Source organism: Cupressus sempervirens, chromosome 10, assembly GCF_028749045.1.
Source record: "Cupressus sempervirens isolate cs-2001-9-10 chromosome 10, ASM2874904v1, whole genome shotgun sequence".
In the NCBI taxonomy this organism is placed as follows: Eukaryota; Viridiplantae; Streptophyta; class Pinopsida; order Cupressales; family Cupressaceae; genus Cupressus; species Cupressus sempervirens.
Window position 1 is genome coordinate 211,027,226 of NC_143127.1, and position 23,906 is coordinate 211,051,131.

General features: G+C 35.3%; 1 protein-coding gene across 2 annotated transcripts in view; it reads right to left on the bottom strand.

Annotated features, from left to right (window-relative positions):
- PUR7 (purin 7) overlaps nt 1-23,906 on the bottom strand; it is a 201,257-nt gene that overhangs the window by 166,872 nt on the left and 10,479 nt on the right. For both annotated transcript variants that reach the window (XM_089804169.1, XM_089804168.1), the window contains exon 2: nt 4,704-4,805. In XM_089804169.1, coding sequence (XP_089660295.1) covers nt 4,704-4,805 — 102 coding nt within the window. The remainder of the gene's footprint in view (nt 1-4,703; nt 4,806-23,906) is intronic.

The following is a 23,906-nucleotide window of genomic DNA, read 5'->3' on the forward strand; positions in this document are numbered from 1 at the left end:
TGAGCATTAAAAAGAAACATAAAGATTATTCTAATAAAACTTTCAAGCACCTGGGAATCACCAGCTATGTAGCCATGTATGGCGAAGAGGTGGAGTAAATCTACAAGAAAACAGAAGAGGAATCAGATATGAATAATAAATTAATTTAATAGCTCATGCATGATCTTGTTATTGTTTCCTCCTGCTGTCAAGTCGAATGATGACAGATGTTCCAAGTCCTATTTCGAGTAGGGAGGGTCTTTCTCATTAGAGATTGTGTGGGGATAAGTTATGGTTTGAGGTTGGGTGGTTAAACCCCTGACAATGTTTCACCTCTCCCCAAGTTGTTGGACGTACAACGGACAAAGATAAGCTATACATTCAATTGTTTGTCAAAAACAAGTATTATCACTTTTATGATGTCTATGCAAGAAGGTAAGATTAATGGAGTTGTTTCATCGTTACAATTATTTTACACTTAGATGCGAAAGATAGATTTATGGATTGTCTTTCATTTATATGAATATCGAATATGAGCATATCTTCTATTCTTATGTTATTGCCACAGTTAAGCAATCAGAAGGAAAGGAATGATACAGTGGTATCTAGAGCCCTAATTAATTCAGTGGTATCTAGAGCCCTAAATGATACAATGGTATCTAAAGCCCTGAAGCCCTAATTGATAGAATGGTATCTAATGCCCTAAATGATCCAGTGGTAATTGAAGCCCTAAGTGATACAGTGGCATCTGAAGCCCTAAATGATCCAATGGTAATCGATGCCCTAATTGATAGAGTGGTATGTGATGCCCTAATTTAATATAGTGGTATTTAATAGTAATAGACATTTAATTTTGATATAACGGTTTTGGATGGTAGTCGTCGTATGATATTGTTATAGTGGTATTTGTGGACTCACCTGGTGGTTGCAGAAGCATTCCTAGTTTGATTTCAATCTCAAATTCCATGGTATGTGGATTTCAATTTCAATAGTAAATTCATTTGATGATGTTTTAAGTTCTTAGTTAAGAAATTTTGTCTAAATGATTTTAACCATAAATCTCGTTCACATGAACATGACTGATTTAACTGTCTTCCTATGAAAATGAAGTAATAAACGTAGTTTTTTGAATATGTTAGTTGTTAATTAAGACTCTGAATATGTGGTTGTTACAGCACCCCACAATATTTTGCACTCCATGTGTCACCCATTGCCTTGACCTCATATTGGAGGATCTCGGCAAGCTTCCATTGATCAAAACAAGTGTGGAATGGTAAAAAATATTTGCAAACTTGTATACAGTCATGCATGGGTCCTTATACATGGGGTTGAGGGAGGGAGCTCATCCTAAAATAACTAGATCTGTCACTAATTTCATCACATTGCAATCCTTGATTCAGTCCAAGGCCACTTTGAGACATATATTTGTTGGTCACAAGTGGACTTCTTCATCCTATTCTATGATTGCTGCAAGAATTGACTGGGCGAATCGCAAGTTTTATGAACCATGCTTTTCGGAACCTTGTGTAGAGATTGTGATAGTGAAATTTGATTCTAGTTTTACATTATGTTTTAATTTTATACATATTGTTCTTTTATTTTCTTATTTTCATTCACAACTATGTGAAGTTAATGTTTCACAATATTTACACTTATAATTCACCGCGCCTTGACACTTCTACAAGTTGTTAATGGAGAGAAGCCCACATTGGGATACATATACGAGGGCATTGATAGTGCCAAGGAGGCCATTAGAGCCATCTATGAGAGAGCGAAGTATCACCCCATCAAGGAGATAATGAATCGGAGATGGCACCTCCAACTTCACAAGCCCCTCCATATTCCAATGTTGCCATGATTTCAAGGCAAATGAGTTGGTTCTTGATGGGCTCTGCTCCATGATAGAGTGGATGTCGATTGGTGTGACCTTCTTGACATAGAAGCCTTTACTAATGCACATGGAGAGTTCTTTTCTCATCAAATGTGCAAAGACAGTCAGTCAGCATTGTAGTCAGGTAAAAATATTTATGGTCATTATTTACATTTAGAAATGTAATAAATTATCCTCCTTTTATGGTATTATTAAATGTTGAAACTTGAAAATTAAAATTGGGAATGAAATTGTTTTCTTTTTCTTTTTCTTTTTCCCATCTCAGATAAATGGTGATAGTAGATTCGTGCTAAAACACCAAACCTTCAAAGAATTGTCATTTGCATATTGAGCGAACCATGCAATACATCAGAGTTGTGAGTGCCATTGGAGTATCTTTGAGCACATACACTCCAAAAGGCGCAGTACATTGTCCATGGAGAGGTTGAATGATCCAGTATATGTTCACTAGAACTTTCATCTGAAGCAAACGAGTTTTAGACCATGACTCCACCCTAAACACACTAGAGGTTGATCCAAAATCTGAGTGGATCACTAAGGCTACGAATCTTGTCTTTAGTGATGAGGACCTTGAATAAATTGACCAAGCAAATAGAGAGGTTAAGGCTGTAGTCATAGAACATTAGCAGGATAGAACACGAGAAACCACAGGCATATAGCTGATGTTGGTGAGGGTGGCACGGAATCGCAGAAATAAAGTATGGTTGTCGCATCATCTAGGACCTACCTTAGACACCTTTGTAGGAGCAATGCAAGCTCCTCTAAGTGATAGACTTGCAGTTACTGTTTTGATATTTGTTTGGCACATTTCATGTCATAGATTTCATATTCCATGAGTTTTGTATACATATGACAATATTTATATATCTAAGAGTGCTATTTCCTTCAGCTACAACTTGCATTTATTCTTGTGTGATCAAATTAGCTTCTACTAACAATGTTATTGTGCCTAATGTTTATTCAACATAGGGTGCATAGAACAAGTTTTAAATCCTTAAAATAGCTACATTCTTGTGATTTTCACTTTGCTGAGTCCGAGCCAACATTTTTTGCCTTGTCCCAAATCCTGAGACAAGTCACCCTCACTGAGTCCAAGTGTTGGAACTGTGATATATACACACATAATATACATGTGTGTGTGTGTATGTGTGTGTGTGTGTGTGTGTGTGTAAGTATTACATACATATTCATATACATTACATACATAAAGGGTAAGGAACAAAAATACAATACAGCTGCAGTGTCATGTCCCCTTTTTAGCGACATAACTTTAACAGGGGATTTGCCTATCATCGACTCTCGTAGGCAAATGATTATGGGAAGAGGGTCACTTTTGTCTTCCGATAATTACAATTTTGCTCTCGAAGAATAATAATTTAGTAAGTGGGGCCTACTCGTTCTAATATTAAATTAAGGTTGTACTCTAACTTTATAAAGTTATTTATTTAATTTTATAAAGTTTAATAATTGAAGTACATCATAAAAGATGATTCTGGAAAACTTCCAGAAACTTCTCAGCGAAGTGAATAAATAGAGGACATAAGCCTCCCATTTGGATAAGCGATTGTGTGGATTCAATTTCTATTACAATTGGAGCAATTTGTAGCCAGTGGTCTGCAAATTCTCATTAGGTCTTTGGGAAGGAAAACTCCTTTGGATCTGCATAACTGAGGTGGTGAGATATCCTCCGAAGGGTTGCACATTGGAGATGGTTTTCTGCCATTTCATGTTGAAATTATTTGCAATTTCGAATGACTAAAAAGGTGACGTTTTAGAGTCTTGAGGGTTGGCGAATCTGGGCATTTGAGAACAACAAATTATCTTGCGGCTTAGAGTACCATTTCAGAAGGACCGGCAGGAGGAGCTAGGGTTACATTTGTATTAGTCGGCAGCTGTTTCAAGCCTCATTTTCGATTTTACCCATTGTTCTATAGCAGAACGATATCAACTAGCAGATGGACCAAGGGAATCCGGTTCCGCAAACTCTAGTTCGCAAAGGATAAGGACCTCCTCCATAGTAGCGCCGCGTGGTTGAGGGACGGCAGTTCAGTCGCAAACCAATACTCATTTCCGGCTCGATGATCATCATAATAACCCACCCCCGCGTCAGGTGGTAACAGTATCGGCACGGGTCTTGGATTGATCGCGCAAGACCAGCAGCGGCAGTCAGGAAACGTTGGCCATAGCAATCGCTGGTAAGACAGCAGTGGGAAGAATTCAGGTTCCATTATTGCGTATATCCTTGATTGATTTTCGATTGTTCACATCTGCTAATACCATAGCATTTGTATTATTTTCCTGATACTGCTATCAAATTCGACTTGGTCATTTGGATATATTTCATGTAACGAAATTTTATGTCAATGTGATAAGCGAAGTACCTCATTTCTGAATTGTGAATTAAAAGACATTAATAGAGCGGGATATCTCAACAATATCAAGCTTGATTGATAACTGTTTGACGAAATGTCTACTCCTTTGAAAGCTTTAAGATTTTAGGTGTTTTTTTTTTTTTAAAAAGAAGCTATAACCTGACCGGGATTTTTCATGCAGACCACTAACAAGTACTCAGGATACTAATACAAATAGCCAAGTAGGGGAAATAAAATCCCCAAAGTGCTGAGGAGTACTGAAACGTAGGAAACAAGTCACATTATATATTATTGTGCCTGAAATGGAGGAGACACCAGTGTCATAGACAACATGCAGAGAAAGAAACATGCTAAGGACTTTATTCCAAATTTTAAAAAGCTTAGTTAGAAATAAGAAAGTCAAACAGAGACTCAAATGTAAATATCCCAACTAAGTAATACAAAGTAGAAATTTAGCTTACCTGTCCCTTGAAAGGAACAGAGGCAAGAATCCTGTCAAATGCACTCTGACGATCAGTTGTGACCAAGATCAAATAATCTCCAGCATTGTAAATATCTCTTACCTGCATGAAGGCCCATCCCAACAACCAATAAGTAGCAAGCATGCATAAAGTTGAAACTCTATAATTTCATCATTCTGTATAAATGAATAGTTTCTGTTGCAATTATTTTCTCACTGAACTTAAAAGGCCTATCTAGTTCATAACAGTAATACTACAACAACTCAGGAAACAGTTTTTACGTTAAACACAAGGAAAACATCAAGCACAGTCTCATGCTTCACTTTAAGTTAGATCACTCAGTCAAAGCCATCCTGTTCATGGCCCACCCAAGGTCTGGAAAAATATAATTGATCCTTGATATATATGAATAGAGATCTATAACTGAATGAGAGCTTTATCAAAATAAGTTCAACATACATGCGATCATTGTTTTACAAGGAACTCAAATTCTGATAAGTAAAACAGATAAGAGCCAAATAACAGAATAATGATGTTGTTTATTGCACTTTGCTTATTTTTGGATGATATATGTCTGACAAGCAAAAGTGTTGAATGTATTTATAGTCATCTCATCAATAAGATCATTTCTCACAGACAGTTATGCAAATCCAACATTACAAATACTACATGAGATCAACCAGCCTTCACATTAATGTGCATAACTGCTTATAGTCAATTTACACAGAGACTAACCACAGTAAGATGGACAAGGCTCTAACAGCTTCCTTTACTGCTTCGCACTGAAACTGTAGGATGATGCCATAGCATGTATTTCCATCCATCAAAATGCCTTACAATATATTCTTAGGAATTTACAGACCAAAAACTTGATCCAAATCTAGCACAGTTCCCAATGTTATAAAAAGTTTCTAGGATTCAAGAACATGTCCCTGGCACATCAGAGAATCTTTAGGGCATCATGAGGCACCTAAACATGTAAAGATCTTGAAATTTAGGTTTGTAATAGCCACCAAACATGAATACAACACAGAATTATCGTAATGACACCATACATCATTATAGATGTGAAAATAATGCAAACATTGCGTTCTACCTCTTCTCAATCTCATCATTCAATTTATTTTTATAAATAGAAAAATAAATAAATACAAGAAGAATAGTTCAAGCACACCAAACATCTATTACCACATTAGTAACTAATTTATATGAACAGCACAGCTATTAATCTCAACGAGATGCTTTGAAAACTTATTAATCATAGTATTGCAACCTTTGAGAAAGTAACAAGAACTTGAACCATAAATTGCAGCCCATGTTATTATAAAACTGAACTCCAAATCAATGTTTATACAATTAGAACAGTGTTTGAAATTATTAATCAAAAGCCTTAATGGATTGAAACAAAAGAAAATATAGGAAATTACATCAATACACACAAATGACCAGAGCACCTCAATGGAAATCACAAGTACAAGCTGATAAGTGAAAAATACTAGAATTAAAAACCTATATTCTCAAAAGTGACCAAACATTAAATAATGTAAATATCACAGGAATGGATAACCAAATAAACCAGAAATATTAAGCACCCGACCATACAATGAGTATAGTAATGACAATCCTTGTGAGGAAAGAACCCCTCAACCCTCAATGTAACTAGAAGGTCATAATAACAGAATTTAGGATCACAACTGTAAACCAGCATCATCACATGTTTGTAGAAAGGTTAAGACTAAAAGCACCACACCATCACCACACACCATCACAAGAAGGCCAGTTGGAACCTAACAATGTCCATAGAGAAACATCCAATGCTAGGGGAAACCTAGACAATTCTAACTCACCATAGAACCTCTCTAATAAAAAAGACATGTTATAAGGGCTAATCTAGTAATGCAAATTTGTCCTTGTGTGTGAGATGTAACCAACGGTTGATTCCAAGATGTTTTAGCACCTCCCATAATATGCCCAGATCAGAGGACGTAATCAAACTTATAAATTTATTGGTCCCCTATAAAATTCCTTGTTTAAGGGTGACAAACTGTCAACTAAAGTGCCAAGAACCTTCTGTCACAAAAGCTGAAGCAAGTAAAAAGAACAACCTTATACCATCGGAAAGACAACATACCGCCCACCGATGTCATGGTACATGTAACTAATGAATAACTGCTCCTCAATCCCCACTTGTTGTGGAGGAACAGAAATAATAAATCTGAGCACAATATAGAATTACTGGTCAATTTCAATTCACAACTGCTGGAGCGTACCTTCAGCCAGCCAAACAGAATGCTTTATACATTTACCAAATGATACCAGAGGTAGTAAAGCAGAATTATGGTGCCAATACAGAGTGTAAAATATTAGTAGAAAGAAATCTTTGCATTGAGCAGTTGTAGATGAGAGGTCCAAGGCGACTTGTCTGTGCTGTCACTATTTATTCTAAAAACTCTACCACTCATCCTTCTAGGAAGGAAGACAAATAGGGCCATCTACGGAAGATGTTGATAAACTGAAGAAGCGAATTTGTCTTGAAATATCAACAACACGATCCCAGTGAGAAAAAACGAGTCTTCCGAATGAACAATATTTAAGATATGTGTAAATTTCAAAACCTTAGGTTGAATCACCCAAATATTTGAGGGCAATATAAATTGTAAGCCTGATGATACTCCTCAAGACAGAGGAATTGGACAACTAGGGTCCCAAAATTCTGTCTCATACCCATAAAAAATGTAGGTTAAATTATAATGTATGAGATGACTGTTAATAAATATCATAATTAAATATACAATCATTAATGCTGCAAGAACAAATGTTAGTCATATTCCTTGCAATGACACCATCACAAGGTAAGTTCCGTAGTAACTAATAAACTGAGCTAACAAGGAAAACTTGTGATGATCACAATAAGCTTTCTTAGGATAACTGAAACCGGAGGGAATATCCTCAGAAGTATTGACTGACCTCAGTTCAACAAAGATTGACCCAAACTGGTCAAGCTTACAAAAGAGAGCAACAACACAAGTTGTAAGTACACGGGCAACTAAGAGAGCAGACCATATCATCAGCAAAAAACAAGATAGCAAGCATACAACCTCACCAAGATCCTCTATGAGAACACCAACAAGAGTTGGAAAGAGAGGGCATCCCCTCTTTGACTTCAATAGTAATCTTAGGAAAGTCAAAGAAGCCATGGGAGCTCCAACATAGTGTAATAAGTTATGACCATCTCAAAAATCCTCAAAATCTCTTGGATGAAAGAATTTGAAATAGAAATATCTTGCAACATCCAAAAAATAAAAGTTGCAAAACACAATCAAATGTCTTTCTCAATTCAAAACAATAGTAAAAGACTTTAGAAGACCTCTAACAAGGTCCCCAACAATACGCTAAAGGTGCAACATGTGGTTACTAATCCTAAACTCATTTCTTGATCGTGCCTATCTCCTTGTTTTCAAATGACCAAGCCTAGGGGTCGGAATCTTAAGTATATGTTACAAACTGTTCATAAGAAAGAACGTAGGAACAAGCCAATTTAGAATTGTGAAATATGAGATGAATTAAGCGATGGATACACCACAAAAACTGAAGATGGAAACTAATTTTTTGTCATGGTGGCAAAGCATTGAGAGTAGTGAGACATCGACTAGAATCACAAAGAGGTCATTCTGTGGTGAATATTGGAAGATCCTTGGGGATGGGGAAGGGGGTTGAGAGAAAGCAAAGAAAGTGAGTTGAAGAACATTGTCAATAAGGTCTTGTTTGGCTTCATTGATCAAAATACACAAAAAAATGTCACCAAGAACTTGACATTCATATATCAAAGCATATACAATGAGATCAATAGTTGGATCGCTTGGAGTTGTGCAAAAATGAAGCATTGCATTTTGCACACTAAATACTACTAGAGTGCAAGTGTGTATTAGATTGCTTGGAAAATGGTTAATCAACATTGGATAGTGAACAAAAGACAGTATATCATCAATTAGCAATGGATAGAACCAGATCAAAGCCAGAGGATCAAGGAGAAATATGAACTCTTCAAGACTAAGATGCATCAAACAAAGTATTCAAGTGGCCTCGGAAGGCAATCAACTTCAATAACTTGAGGAATGGACTAGCTCGAAAAGAAGAAATTTTGGTCCTTGGTCTATTGTGAAGATGCTCAAAGATGAATGGTTACAAATGGCATGTACTAAAGTATGTGGAGCCGATACATGGCCAAGAAAAGACACAAGTACTAAGCACTTGAAAAAAGTGGTCTTACCAAGTCATGAGTGAAGGGACTTCCAACTTTAGGATATTTTTGGTGGAAATGACAATGTTGCAAACTAGAATGGTGTACTATTAGAACCGTTAAAGATAGAGAGTCCCATCTAGCATAAAGGTCCTATAAGAGCACTTGGTCATGAAAACAATTATGTTGCAGGGAGTTCATTTAAAGACTAAAGTGAGAGAGGGCCTCATGCAAACAACACTTAGACGAGGATTAGTTAATCCTAGGACATGGAAAAGCCTCGTTTCAAGGGTGCATTTTGTGCAATCATCAAATGGTAGTCAGGCAAATATTCTCAATATGAGGCATGGCAGTAATCATAACATTAGGAAATTCAAACAGAAGTAGCAACACCACAACAGTAAATCTTATAGGATTTAGAAATGCCTAAAGGCTCAAAAATCATTTTGTTTAAATGCTTACCATAGCTCAACACAAAAAGGTCACTCCATATTGCTCAATTTTTTCCCATGGTGTAAGTGTAAATAGATGTCCTTACATATTAAACTAATTTTGAAATGGGGAAGTTAAATCAACTCATTGCAAAGTGACACAATTTAACAAGTTTTAAAGGCATATAACATTCTCCTCCTTGTTGCTTTCAACCCTCCATTTGGTGCTTTTTATAGCTTATGCGATCACTTCTCTATGGTTGGGGCGGATGAAAGGGGAGATAACTAATGGATTGTATTTATAGTATGTAGTACTTGATCTACAATTCTTCCCTTATGGATTGTTCACACCCTTGGTTGTCTAGAGCACCCTTAAAATTTTCAACAAGTGAATCATGACATCTCTATGGCTTGCTAGAACTATAAAGTTCATATGGTCTTCTTCAAGTACCTAGTAAGATGATGTATCGCACGATCTCATCTTTCTTACGGAAATTTATTAGAGCATTAAAGGGCCCCGCTCTAGTTAGGACATTCAATCTAGAGGAGACAATTTAAAGACAATGGAAAACCTGAAAAGCAATGTGTTCTCATAAGATTCTAATGACACTGTTAATGGTGAACAATTAAGAAAACGAAGATGGAAATGGGTTCTATATAATTTGATTGCAATTGGGTTCCATAAAATCTTTGGATGGTATGCTTTCGAGTTTGGAAGTGTTTGGTTCATATCTACCAAAGTGGACCAGTGATTGGAGATTATTGAATTGGACTTTGCAGCACTCAATGGCTGTCTTAGTCCAGCACCGGATAATGGAGCACCCACATGAAAATGTGAGATTATTAGCTTATGCTTGTCTCAGGGAAGTTATCAAAATTACAGCACTGTTTACACCTTACACTGACAACGTATTAAAAGGGGTCTTACAGCATTGTGGACAGCCTATGCAGGCTACAAAATGTCCTACTTTGGTAAGAAGGTGAAGATCTTAGAGCTCATGGCAAAAACCAGATTTCTTATTCTCATGTTGGATCTCAGCTGTGAAGAAATGATTTCGCAGTTGTTACTATATTTCTTAAGGGACCACAGGAAATATCAACCAGATAATGTGAGAGATTGTTAAAAAACAATCTTCTCATTAATCCTAGATAAGGATGATGATTATGTAAGCAATTACAATCAGATTTGTTGGCTATATGAAGAAGAAAGAAAAAATCTCACCCATGGTGTTAACAAGGACAAATGACTCTCACAAATATTCATTGAAGATGTGGAAAACTGAAAGTGATGAAAGGTAACAGAGTTTTTCATGTTAAGTCACTAGTATGCGACTACAGACAATCAAAGAAGCATACAGAAGGATGAAACCAGATTATTTGCAGCTCTCAGTGGATAAGGAACTAGCTATCAAATTTGGGGATAACAAGGAAAGAGGGGTAGATGAACTTCGTCTTCAACTAAGTATGGACATTATTCATTGCAAAAGGCTGAAAATTATATTCCTATGGCAGTCACTCACAAGGAGGATGATCTTGGTTCAAAAACCAAGGAGCTCATACAAGTGATTGAAGGAATAAACACCACTTGTGAAGATGAAAGTGAGCATATCATTTTCCCCTCTCCCTATTTAAATGAGACATAATATGCTAATAATGATCAAAAGGACCAGCAAGAATTCAGATTTGGGAATTCTGATTTTTACAACAGAAGTTACCTTCAAATTATCATGCAGTAACAACATTTCCACATAAGGATGAGGCTGAATCAAGCAATTCCAGTTCTGAAATTTCATATGATGACCATTCTCTTGATGGAGGTGTAGATTTGATTGATAACATTTATGGTGAATCAGAAATTCCAGAGTTGTCAGTAATGCATAATGAAGACTTCCACAATTCATTTAGAGATTTCTCACTGAGTCCTTATGAATAGATTGGTGATTTTACCTTTATGCCTACTTTAGTTATCAGTGGCTGTCCTACTTGGTCTACCTTTATATTTTCAGAATTGGCATGGTCTACAAGGAATATTAAATTGTATGAAAAGTTGTGGAGTCATCTCTACTCGAGGGATATCCCATATGATATGTTTATGTTTCCAGTTCAGTGGCACAGCAATGACATTGTTGACATTCTTGTTGCTGAACCAAATTATGGCAGCCATATTTGGAGATCTGATGAGTTGATTTTCTTGATTTTTATGCATGGATATGTTTTTTAGGGCTTTCTTATACTTTTTTTTTTTTGCACACATAATTATATTACTAAGTGGTCCAATATCCTATCCTAGAAAGTTATGATTTGTATATTTAAGGTTGTGTTCTTAGAAGTACCATCCTAGTTCATTTCTAATATCACATCATCCCATATAATTCAATTATAATGGAGAACATCTAGTTAAAATAAGGCAACACATTCTCATATTATATATATATATAACACTTGTGGTTAGCATGGCCTAGTTTTTCCTCGCATAAACGTGCATTATGTTATCTTTTGTATGACTAAAAATTATATTTTGCATCATGGGCTAATTGCACCTTCCATGATAAAATTGTGTTAATATGTTTATTTAAATTTGAAGATGACCTAGTTTAAATTTGACCATTATGCTTGCTGTTAGAAAGGTTAATCTTCCCTTGGATGTATTTAATTGGAATATTCCAAGGATCCCTAAATGTAGTTTGTCCTATTGTACACATGTGGAGGACATGTCATTGTTTGTCCTTTATTCCACATGTGAGGACAACTCATTTTTATAATTCCTTTATTAAGGAATTTAGTTTATCCTCCTTAAGAGGATTGTGACACTTTGCACACACCTATTATGAATGTGGCATTCATAGAAATTGGAGTTACACATGCAACTCCTTTCTCATCTCTTTAAAAGAGATGCTCCTCCTTCTTTCTTCTTGACTCTCATCACTTTGATGTTATTGTATTGAGCTATTTTGCTCCAACACTCTCTCTCTCTCTTCTCTAGGCATTTGCCTTCATTCATAATACTCACAAGGGGTTTTCTTTGCTTTCCCCTTATAAATCCTTGTCTCCATTGTTGAACCATCTTGGTGTATGCTCTTGGATTTTGCTTATCTCATGGTAACATTGTTTCACACTTAACTTACTTGGATTATTTCTCGTTCCTTGCTCTATCTTATCGTTTCTTACACTTGCAAATATCCAATATTAAGAAATTAAAAGTTGTTATTAAAACATTATTATCAAAATACTAAACAGATCTTATGGACCACTAAAATCAAGTAAATTATAAATCCACCACATTTTAATTTCAATGCATATCAATGTCTCAATTCATCTACCTTAATCAATTATCACACTTGATTGAATAATTTTAAGATTTTATTATATTTGATTAGTTTTATCCAGCCATTAGTCTTGTAACTTGTTGACTTATTGGGTTAATTTCTTTTATCTACATAATCAAAAAAAAGTATAATATGAATTGTTCCAAATAACTTATTAAGATACCAATTGAAGATTATATCATAAAATTATTTATTTTGTCATAACATTAACAAGGACATAATGTGTCAAGTTCTTCCTAATAGTGTTAGAATATGTATTTAGAGTCGGGAATATGTAATGTCCCATTTGGAAAAGGTTTGAAAATGAATTAAATTCTAGAGTCAAAACATTATATTTGATTATTTAATACTTTTTATCTTAACCAAATGAAAAATGTTTAATGATTATTTAATAGATTTTAGAGAATTGATTTTAAAAAACTCATAATTGTAGTCCATCAAATTATTAGACTATCAATTGAAGATTATATTATAAATTACTTATCGTAACATTAACAAGGATGCAACGCATAGTAGCAAGATCGTTTGAATGGGAAACGGAGGTGGGAAGGGGTGTAGGGTTTCAGACATGCGTGAGGGAGAAAAGGAAGCTTCAATGAAGATGAGAATGCTAATGTTGATTGCAAGGAGGACCATGGTTGTCTACTCTATTCGCTTTCGTGTTTTGGGTGTTTTGGGGCTTCTCTTATTTATGCCCCTTGTTCTCTAGCGTCCTCTATTTCTAGCAGTTTTTTGGAGTTAAGGTTTTGGTTGGGCCTTTTTTTTTGCTTCTTGGTTCGGTGATGGAAAAATGGCATTGGTTCTTTTGTGCTCCACAATTGGGAGAGGGATGGCATTTTAGCAATATTCAACAATTAAGCTTTCTCCTTTAGTGGTGCTTGGTTGGCTCTTTGTAATGGTCAAGGGTGGGAGAAGGAACAAAACTCGATTTAGGGTTTTCTAGAAGCAAAGAGGAGAGAAGTTTTAGAGGATGGAAATGGTGAAGAAGATTTTATCTGTGGAGATATGGTGTCGTGGGCAAAGGGTTTCATGGTGGAGGCTTGTTTTCTATCTCTTTGTGAATTATTTCCTCCTTGTTTTGGGTCTACGAAGATGAAATTGATGGTTTTTGTGTTGCCTCTTTGTATGGTGGGGGACAAGACTAAGAAGGGGCAACTACCTTTATCTTTCGTTTTTGGTCTACTCTAATGTCCCCTCTTGGGATTGGTCTCTAATTCACTTATAATTTCCAACTTCGAGTTTGGAATTGATCTTACTTATATAACGTAAATATTGTTTAAAATTGATGAGAACTTCAATTATATATTATTGTTAAAAATATACAAAATTTATTTCCCAACACAATTTGTTCTCTCAAAAATATACACGTTCTTTAAATAAGAAGGTAATTATTTCATATAAGAGAACAAAGCATAATTACTAATATACTCTTCCCATAATTAAAAAATAAGTTAAGACTCTTTCTCAATAATTACAATTATATCAAGTTTACCTTGGACGTGTTTCATCTTTATTTTGCAAAAGGTTTGGTGAGGATGGTAAAGAACAATGAACTCCCTCTTAATCCAATATTTCACAAATTTAATGGATATTTTTTAAGTTCTTTAGAATACAAACTTATCTGAATCCAAGTTTGGATTACCGACTTCAGTGAAGCAAGCTTGATGTTTAAGACTGTCAAGATAGTGTGTTGCAATGTGCCCATAGTTGTCACATTTATAACATTGTACTTTAGACTAGTCTCTTTGTTTCTTGAACTATTGTTTACTATTTGAGTACTTGCCCTTTTACCTTTTCAAATTAGTGGTGAGAATCTAAACGTCTTCATTTGTGGATTCCATATCGATTCCTCTAGCTATTACACTCTTCTTGAATACAGTCAGCTTTCAGCTGATCAAATTTGGAGAGCTTGGAATGAGCACTTATTCCTTGTCTAAAATTTTCCCATTAAAAAGGGAGTTTATTTAGTGTTACCATAGTTAACTCTTCACTATCATAGATGGGGCCGATTGTTGAGAGTTGGTTTCTTAATCCGTTATCCTCATAAAGTATGAGGTGATGGTCTCTCCTTTATTCATTTTCATTTTTAACAGTGTGAATCCTACTAGTGTTGTTGATCTCAAACATGTTTTCGAGGGCTTTGAACATATCATATACAAAGTCTAACTTTGTTATGATATGTAGAAGATGATCTTTTACTCCATCTACTAATAATTCCATTGCTCAGGTATTGATTGTTTCCCATTGACTCTTTTCGTCATTCTCTTTAGGTTTAGGATTTTCTACAATTGACTTTAACTCGTGCTTGCTTAGTATTAACATCATTCGCAGTTTCCAAGCTTAAAAAATTGAAGCACCTTGAAGTATGTCTTCAAGTCTCATGTTGTTCACCATTTTGATAGATATAAGAATTCAAAAGTTTTGTGTATGACAATTTGCCAATAAACCTGATCTTTGATTGTTTCTTCAAACCTGCGCTGATATCATCTTAATTTCTTTAGTCCAGTAATATTGCAATTCATTAATAAGATATATATTTGATTGAGTATATATGTTCTATACAGAATTTTATATATATATATATATATATATATATATATATATATATATATATATATATATATATATATATATATATATATATATATATATATATATATATATTTCTGCAATTTGTTTTACCTGATTTGACAAATCTTTAACAAGAACCTTACATAGGAACCCTTCGAGCTTCTCAGATGATTAGACACAACCCCAATTAATCTTATGTGGTGAATTCATAACAAGTTCACATCTAGAGTTAAATGTGCATTGTATAGTTTATCCAATCTGACTGTTGGCACTGTTTTTAAGATTGGATGTTTTATCATGTTAATGTAATGCTGAAATTATAATGCAATAACAATTTCTGAGTAATTTTATATGACCATTTGCTGGTGATTTTTTTAAAAGTTTATGGGATCTCTGATAGAGATATACTGATATCTTCTTTATTCTTCCTGTCAATAATGTCAAAGTACTGATATAGAATTGTAAGTATTTCTTATATATATATATATATATATATATAGAATTGTCAGTATTTCTTATATATATATATATATAGAATTGTCAGTATGTATATGTATGTATATACATATGTATATGTATGTATATATATATATGTATATATATATATATATATATATATATATATATATATCTGATCCAGACTTCCGATATATAATAATAATACTGTTATATGTATGACTATGAAGCCAAGTGTATTCTGCAATTTCTTCTACTGTCAAACTGTCATGGCCCTACATGGGCCATGAACTCAGTTTTGTTATGCCGTCAGCGTGTTATCCTAACAAGTCCGATATGTATTTAAGAGACATCAATTAGAAAGGAATTACAATATATATATATATATAGTATTTCAATGACAAGTATTAATAAGTATATCAAGAACATCAGAAAATACATAACAGTGATTAAGTGTGTATGTATATATATATATATATATATATATATATATATATACATGTATATATATGTGTATATACATGTGTGTGTGTATATATATATATGTATGTATATATACATGTACACACACATGTGTGTGTGTAGTACTAGTAATCACAGATTCATATACTTAATATGTTGTGTACTTCACTTCTACTGAAGCTACACTTTAACAATTTTGCTGGTTTTTATTGCATAAATTATTTAGGAGTTTGGAGAGAGAAGATCCGGACTGGGATATTACAGAATCTCAATCACATGTAATAATATATGTTATGGAAACACCAAACTATGCAAGTAAAATGTTGAACCTTAGCGATAAACCCACGGGCTCAATAAAACATTGAGCTACCAACTCTCAGTTAGCAAAGCTATTAATGCCAACTCTCATGGTTTTAAAAAAATTGTTTGGTCATTTTTTTTCACCGATACCAAACTTGGAAGTTATTTTTCTCCATGTGCATTTGCATTTTTGGGTCTTCTTCAAGTGTTGGTCATAGCATTTTATCCTTTATATGTTTTTTGTGCCCTAAAATGGGAATGCAACTATGTTTTATGCAAGGTTGCACGGGTATGTGGGTACGGGAACGGGAACAGGTACGGGTACGCATATTTTTCAAAATAGGGGATGGGGGTACGTGTGTATGCCTAATTTTTTGTATATAATTAATATTTTATAGAGAATATAAAAATCAAAATATATGTCATGAGTCATGACATTGAGCATTCAAAACAAGAAATTTGAAAATATGAGCCATAAGCCAAATTATTATATATATATTTATATATGCTATTGCTGAATGTTTAATGTTTAAAGTATTTTTCATAATAGGGGACGGAGGTACTTGGGTATGTCAAACTAATTTAAAAATTATACTTTAATATTTATAAAAAATCTGAAATTATGAGTCATGACAATGGTTTTTCAAAACAAGAACAGTGATAAAGTTTGCAACTGTAATGTATTGTTTTCAGTTTCAGATTTGCTATATGTTTGAAATAATAATACATGATAAATGCTTAGATGCATAACAAAGAAGGCAGACTTTAAACATGAACAAGAAGATCCTAAATCATATGACAATGACATATTGCAAATGATAAACTTATGACTTGAACAATGATAAAGTTTATGGTTAATGAGTATCAAAGTTTCAAACTGTTTTGGTATTGAATTAAGTTTGATAAACAACAAGCTAATACAAAAATAAAAAACCAAAAAAAAAATCAGAATCTTAATCAAGGTCCTTAGCTATGATGCTCTCCACCGAGTACCCGGTACGTGGGATACGTGTACCCAATACTTGGGTACGTGGGTACGAGTGCCAGGGGTGTGGGTACGAGTACCCATGCAACCTTGGTTTTATGTTTCCCTCTGTGCTTGCTTGATTTCATGGTCATGTTTGCTACATTCGTGGTCTTTTTTCCCTTAAATTCCATTTTATTGTTTGAATAGTATTGTATTGTTTTCCCTTCTTTGCATTTGCAATCCTTTACTTTTCCTACTTATCAATTAATGAGCTTAAGGGACTTTCTAATCAATGGTTGATGAGGCACAACAATAGTTGAAGGTTTTGCAAATGGGGTTACAAGCAGAGTAAGTTTAACCATGGAGGATACTCTATAGTTAAGTACGCTAAGGTAGAGTAGTACTAGATGGGTGACCTCCCAAAGGTCTCAATGCTTCACCTCTATAAGCATCACCTAGATGCAATGAGTGTTAAGTGTTTCATTCATTCTCATGAGACATGGGTTTGTATGAACCATTACTCATGAAGCACAGGTCAATGAGTTTGACTCAAAAACTACACATTTGAACCCTAAAAGCAATATCACATTTTGACTTGTTGTGGAAACCATCTCCTACTTATCAATTATTGAGCTTAAGGAGCTTTCTAATGAATGATTCATAAGGTACAACACTTGCTAAAGGTTTTGCAAATGGGGTTGCAAGCAAAGCGGGTGTAATTATGGTGGAAACTCTGTAATTAAGCACACTCAAGCTGCAATAGTACTGGGATGGGTGACCTCTTGGGAAGTCCTAGTGCTTCACCTCTTTGAGTATCACCTAGATGCAATGACTATTAAGTGTTCCAATCATTCTCATGGGAGATGGGTTCGTAGTAAGCACTAATCACGACACATGGGTCAATAAGTTTGACTCAAAAAACTACACAGTTGAACCTTGATAGCAATATCACAATTTGACTTGTCATAGAAATATCTCTCACTTATCAATCGATGAGCTTGAGGGGCTTTGTAATGAATGGTTCATAAAAAACAACACTTGCTGGAAGTTTTGCAAATGGGATTGCAACCATAGTTAGTTTAACCATGAAGGAAACATTGTAGTTGAGCACGCTCAAGATGGAGTAGTATTGGGATGGGTGACCTCCTGGGAAGTCTTGATGCAATTAGTGCTAAGTGTTCCATTCATTCTCATGAGAGATGGGTTTGTATTAACTACTACTCATGAAACATGGGCCAATGAGTTTGACTCAAAAAACTACATAGTTGAACCTTAATAGCAATATCACAATTTGACTTGTCGAAAACATCTCCTACTTATCAATTGATGAGCTTAATAGGCTTTCTAATAAATGGTCTAGAATGCACAACACTTACTAAAGGTTTTCCAAACAGGGTTGCAAGCAAAGTGGGTTTGAGTATGGAGGAAACTTTGTAGTTAGCGCGATCATGTTGGAGCAGTACTGGGATGAGTGACCTCCAAAGAAGTCTCGATGCTTCACTTCTGTGAGCATCACCTGGATGCAATGAGTGCTAAGTGTTCCATTCATTCTCCAGAGAGATAAGTCCATATGAACCACTACTCGTAAAAATGGGTTAATGAGTTTGACTCAAAAAACCACACAATTGAACCATGATTGCAATATCGAAATTTGACTTGTTATAGAAAAAAAATTCACTTATCAATCGATGAGCTTAAGGGACTTTCTAATGAATGGTTCATGAGACACAAAACTTGTTGACGATTTTGGAAATGAGGTTGCAAGGATCAATTGTCAGCTATGATTGGTTTTGATGACTTTCCCCTTCTTTGCATTTGCAATCCTTTACTTTTCCTACTTATCAAGTTATGAGCTTAAGGGACTCTCTAATGAATGGTTCACGAGGCACAACAATTGTTGAAGGTTTTGCAAATGGGGTTACAAGCAGAGTAAGTTTAACCATGGAGGAAATTCTATAATTAAGCTGACTAAGCTAGAGTAGTACTTGGATGGGTGACCTCCCAAAGGTCTCAATACTTCACCTCTATAAGCATCACCTAGATTCAATGAGTGTTAAGTGTTTCATTCATTCTCATGAGACATGGGTTTGTAGGAACCATTACTCATGAAGCACAGGTCAATGAGTTTGACTAAAAAAACTACACATTTGAATCATGATAGCGATATCACATTTTGACTTGTTGTGGAAAACATCTCCTACTTATCAATTAATGAGCTTAAGGGGATTTCTAATGAATGGTTAATAAGGCACAACACTTGCTAAAGGTTTTGCAAATGGGGTTGCAAGTAAAGTGAGTGTAATTATGGAGGAAACTTCATAGTTAAGCACGCTCAAGCTGCAATAGTACTGGGATGGGGACCTCTTGGGTAGTCCTAGTGCTTCACCTCGTTAAGCATCACCTAGATGCAATGACCATTAAATGTTCCAATCATTCTCACGGGAAATGAGTTTGTATTAAGCACTACTCATGAAACATGGGTCAATAAGTTTGACTCAAAAACCTACACAGTTGAACCTTGATACCAATATCACAATTTGACTTGTAGTGGAAATATCTCTTATTTATCAATTGATGAGCTTAAGGGGCTTTCGAATGAATGGTTCATAAGGCACAACACTTGCTGAAAGTTTTGCAAATAGGATTGCAACCATAGTTAGTTTAATCATGAAGGAAACATTGTAGTTGAGCACGCTCAAGATGGAGTAGTATTGGGATGGGTGACCTCCTGGGAAGTCTTGATGCAATTAGTGCTAAGTGTTCCATTCATTCTCATGAGAGATGGGTTTGTATTAACTACTACTCTATGAAACATGGGCCAATGAGTTTGATTCAAAAAACTACATAGTTGAACCTTGATAGCAATATCAAATTTTTGACTTATGGAAAACACTCCTACTTATCAATTGATGAGCTTAATAGGCTTTCTAAAGAATGGTTCATAATGCACAACACTTACTAAAGGTTTTCCAAATGGGGTTGCAAGCAAAGTGGGTTTAACCATGGAGGAAACTTTGTAGTTAGCGCGCTCAAGTTGGAGTAGTACTACGATGGGTGACCTCCAAAGAAGTCTTGGTGCTTCACCTTTGTGAGCATCACCTAGATGCAATGAGTGTTAAGTGTTCCATTCATTCTCCAAAAAGATGGGTTCGTATGAATCACTACTCATAAAAAAAATGGGTTAATGAGTTTGACTCAAAAAACCACACAGTTGAACCATGATAGCAATATCAAAATTTGACTTGTTATAGAAAAAATCTCACTTATCAGTCGACGAACTTAAGGGGCTTTCTAATGAATTGTTCATGAGACACAACACTTGTTGAAGATTTTGCAAATGAGGTTGCAAGTATAGTGGGCTTATTCAATGGAGGAACCTCTGTAGTTAAGTGCACTCAAGCTGGAGTAGTACTATGATGGGTGACATCGTGTTAAATCTTTGTGCTTCACCTCTTTGCGCATCACCTAGATGCAATGAGTGCTAAGTGTTCCATTCATTCTCATGAGAGATGTGTTCCTATGTACCACTACTCATGAGGCATGGATCAATGAATTTGACCCAAACAACTACACAATTGAACCCTAATAGTAATATCACAATTTGACTTATTGTGGAAAATATCTACTACTTATCAATTGATGAACTGAAGAGGCTTTCTAATGAATGCTTCATATGGCACAACACTTGTTGAAGGTTTTGCAAATGGGGTTGCAAGCAAAGTGGATTTAACTGTAGAGGAAACTCCATAGTTAAGCATGCACAAATTGGAGTAGTATTGGGATGGGTGACCTCCCAGGAAGTCTAGATGCCTCACCTCTGTGAGAATCACCTAGATGCAATGAGTGCTAAGTGTTCCATTCATTCTCATGAGAGATGGGTTCATATGGGCCACTACTCATGAAACATGGGACAATGAGTTTGACTCAAAAAAACTACACAGTTGAACCCTGACAACAATATCACAATTTGACTCGTAAAAAATATCTCCTACTTATCAAAACCAAAAATGTTGCAGCCATTGTTGTGACATTGTTCGCGATATAACCCATAAGTAAGAGTTAGAAATTGCCTACATGGAACCAAACTTACCATTAATGGATTAGCTCAATAGCATTGAAAAAGTAGAAAACTACAAATATATTTTCCCAAGAAAAACATAATCCTAATTTCATCTACTTTGGTGCATTGTGGTAGAATTGAGTCAATGATTTTAATATATCAATTGACCCAACAATTATTGGCAATAGGTGTTACAATTATCTCAATCACCATGAAGAAATCAGCTATAGGACGATGTCATTTACTTGAGATGGCTCCTTGTATTGATTTGAATCACAAACTCTGCCATTTCAACAAAAAAAAGATGGAAGAAACAATAATTAAATACAAATCCTCCTAAATTGTTCCATCGTGTTTCAAAGACAAAACCAGCCCTCTATAGTTTTCCTTGACAACAGCCATATAATGTTATTGTTCAAGAGATGACCCACAAATAAGAGTTAGAAAATACCTACATGGAATCAAACTTAACTATAATGAAATAACTCAACAGTTTTACAGAAGCATAAACGAATAGTTGAATTGTCTCAAGAAAATATAAGCCTGATTTTGTCTGGTTCAATAGATCGTGGTAGAATGGAATGAAATAAATGCAAATGATTTTACTAGACCCAACAAATTATAAGAGATGATATAACTTACAGTTTTCATAGACACCATGAAGACCTCTGCTTTAGGATAATATGTCTTCCTTTTGATTAGCTCCTTGCATTGATTTCAATCAAAGATTCTCTTGAAAAATTCCATCATGCCTTCTCAAAGAATTCTAGCAAAGAGTCACTAGGTGTTGGTTTGTAGTAGCCAAGATATATTTTAACTTCTTGTAGATTAAAATATTCAACAATAGAGAGTTGGTTTGTAGTAGCCAAGTTGTTGTCAACAATAAGTAGATTGCAACCTACTCAGACTGATGTATGGCACAATGACATCTATCTCTTCTTTGCCCATAAATTCCCCAGGGAAACTCCTCCTAAAGCTTGTAATGGTCACCCTAGAAATGCCCAAAAAACCGAACCAATTGCTGATAGTGATTTTAATGTCTTTGCATAGATTTGAAACCACATAACATGAACAAGAAGGAATTTATGCAAAACTGAAGATTGAACTACTATTGAAATAATATTAGTTTTCAAGCTAATAAAATCAAATACATAGGAAACTTTCCAACTCACTAATTACTACAGCATTATAACATGTTATTCCAATCATGATTTCCCAACTTGCTGCTACAATAATATGAATAGTGTCACGCTACAGTGCTGGTACAGTAAGAACTGCCTTCAATCAATCTAAGACCCTCATAAAAACATTCCTCCACAATAGCATAAGTATTGGACATGGAATGAGAATGGTATAAGCAAACACCTAATCCGCCTGTAGCTGGAAATGCGCCCAAGCTGTCTGTTAATGAAGCTAATAGCAATGAATTCCAAAGGCCAAACCCCAAGAGAATGACGTCTAAAATGTCACAAGAGAGGATAGACGTCCTCTAATGCCAAGAACAGATTCATAACTCACGCATCCAATTTCTTCTCATACTCAACCTGCCTAATAATAGCCACAAGCTCTTCTTTTATTCCTACTTCATAGGATCGACCACTTTTCACAGGCAATGTGGGATAAACAAAATAAAATAAAAGGCTAACGGTCACACAACCGGACAACTGCTAAAGTGGGGACATTATAATCCACCTCCCTTGAAATTGCTTGTCCTCAAGCAATCTCAGTCCTGTTTACTATAACACCTGCTCACTCTCCCAAGTAGCATCTTCCTCTGGTAGATCTCTCCATTTGACTAAATATTCTTTAATCACCCTGTTCTGCAAAGTCCTTTCCCTGGTATCCAAAATAGCCTCAGGAAACAATATGAGCTTTCCCTCCTCATCCAATGGTGGCAAATCTACAGAAGGCACAACTCTCTAACCAATGGCTTTCTTGAGCCTCGACACATGAAACACATTATGCACCCAACTGCCTTCTGGAAGCTCAATCTTGTAGGCAACCTCGCCCACCCTGCAAATCACTCTATAAGGACCATAAAACCTAGGCTTCAACTTCTCTGCTCCGCTCTTCTTGAGTGATGACTGTCTGTATGGTTGTAACCTCAAGTAAACCATATCCCCAACCTCAAAGCTGTGCTCTATTCGGTGCTGGTCAGCATACACTTTCTTCTGATTTTAGGCTTGCTGTATATTCTTCTTAAGCACCCTCAAAATATCCTGACTATCCTGCAAGAAGTCTTTGGCTTTGGGCACTCTACTATCCCCCAAAACTAGATCCATAAAGCTAGGTGCTTCATAACCATACAGTGCCATGAATGGAGTCATCTTGTTGGACATATGATAAGTGGTGTTATAACAGTTGTAGTGCCTCTCATGTTTGCAGTCTAT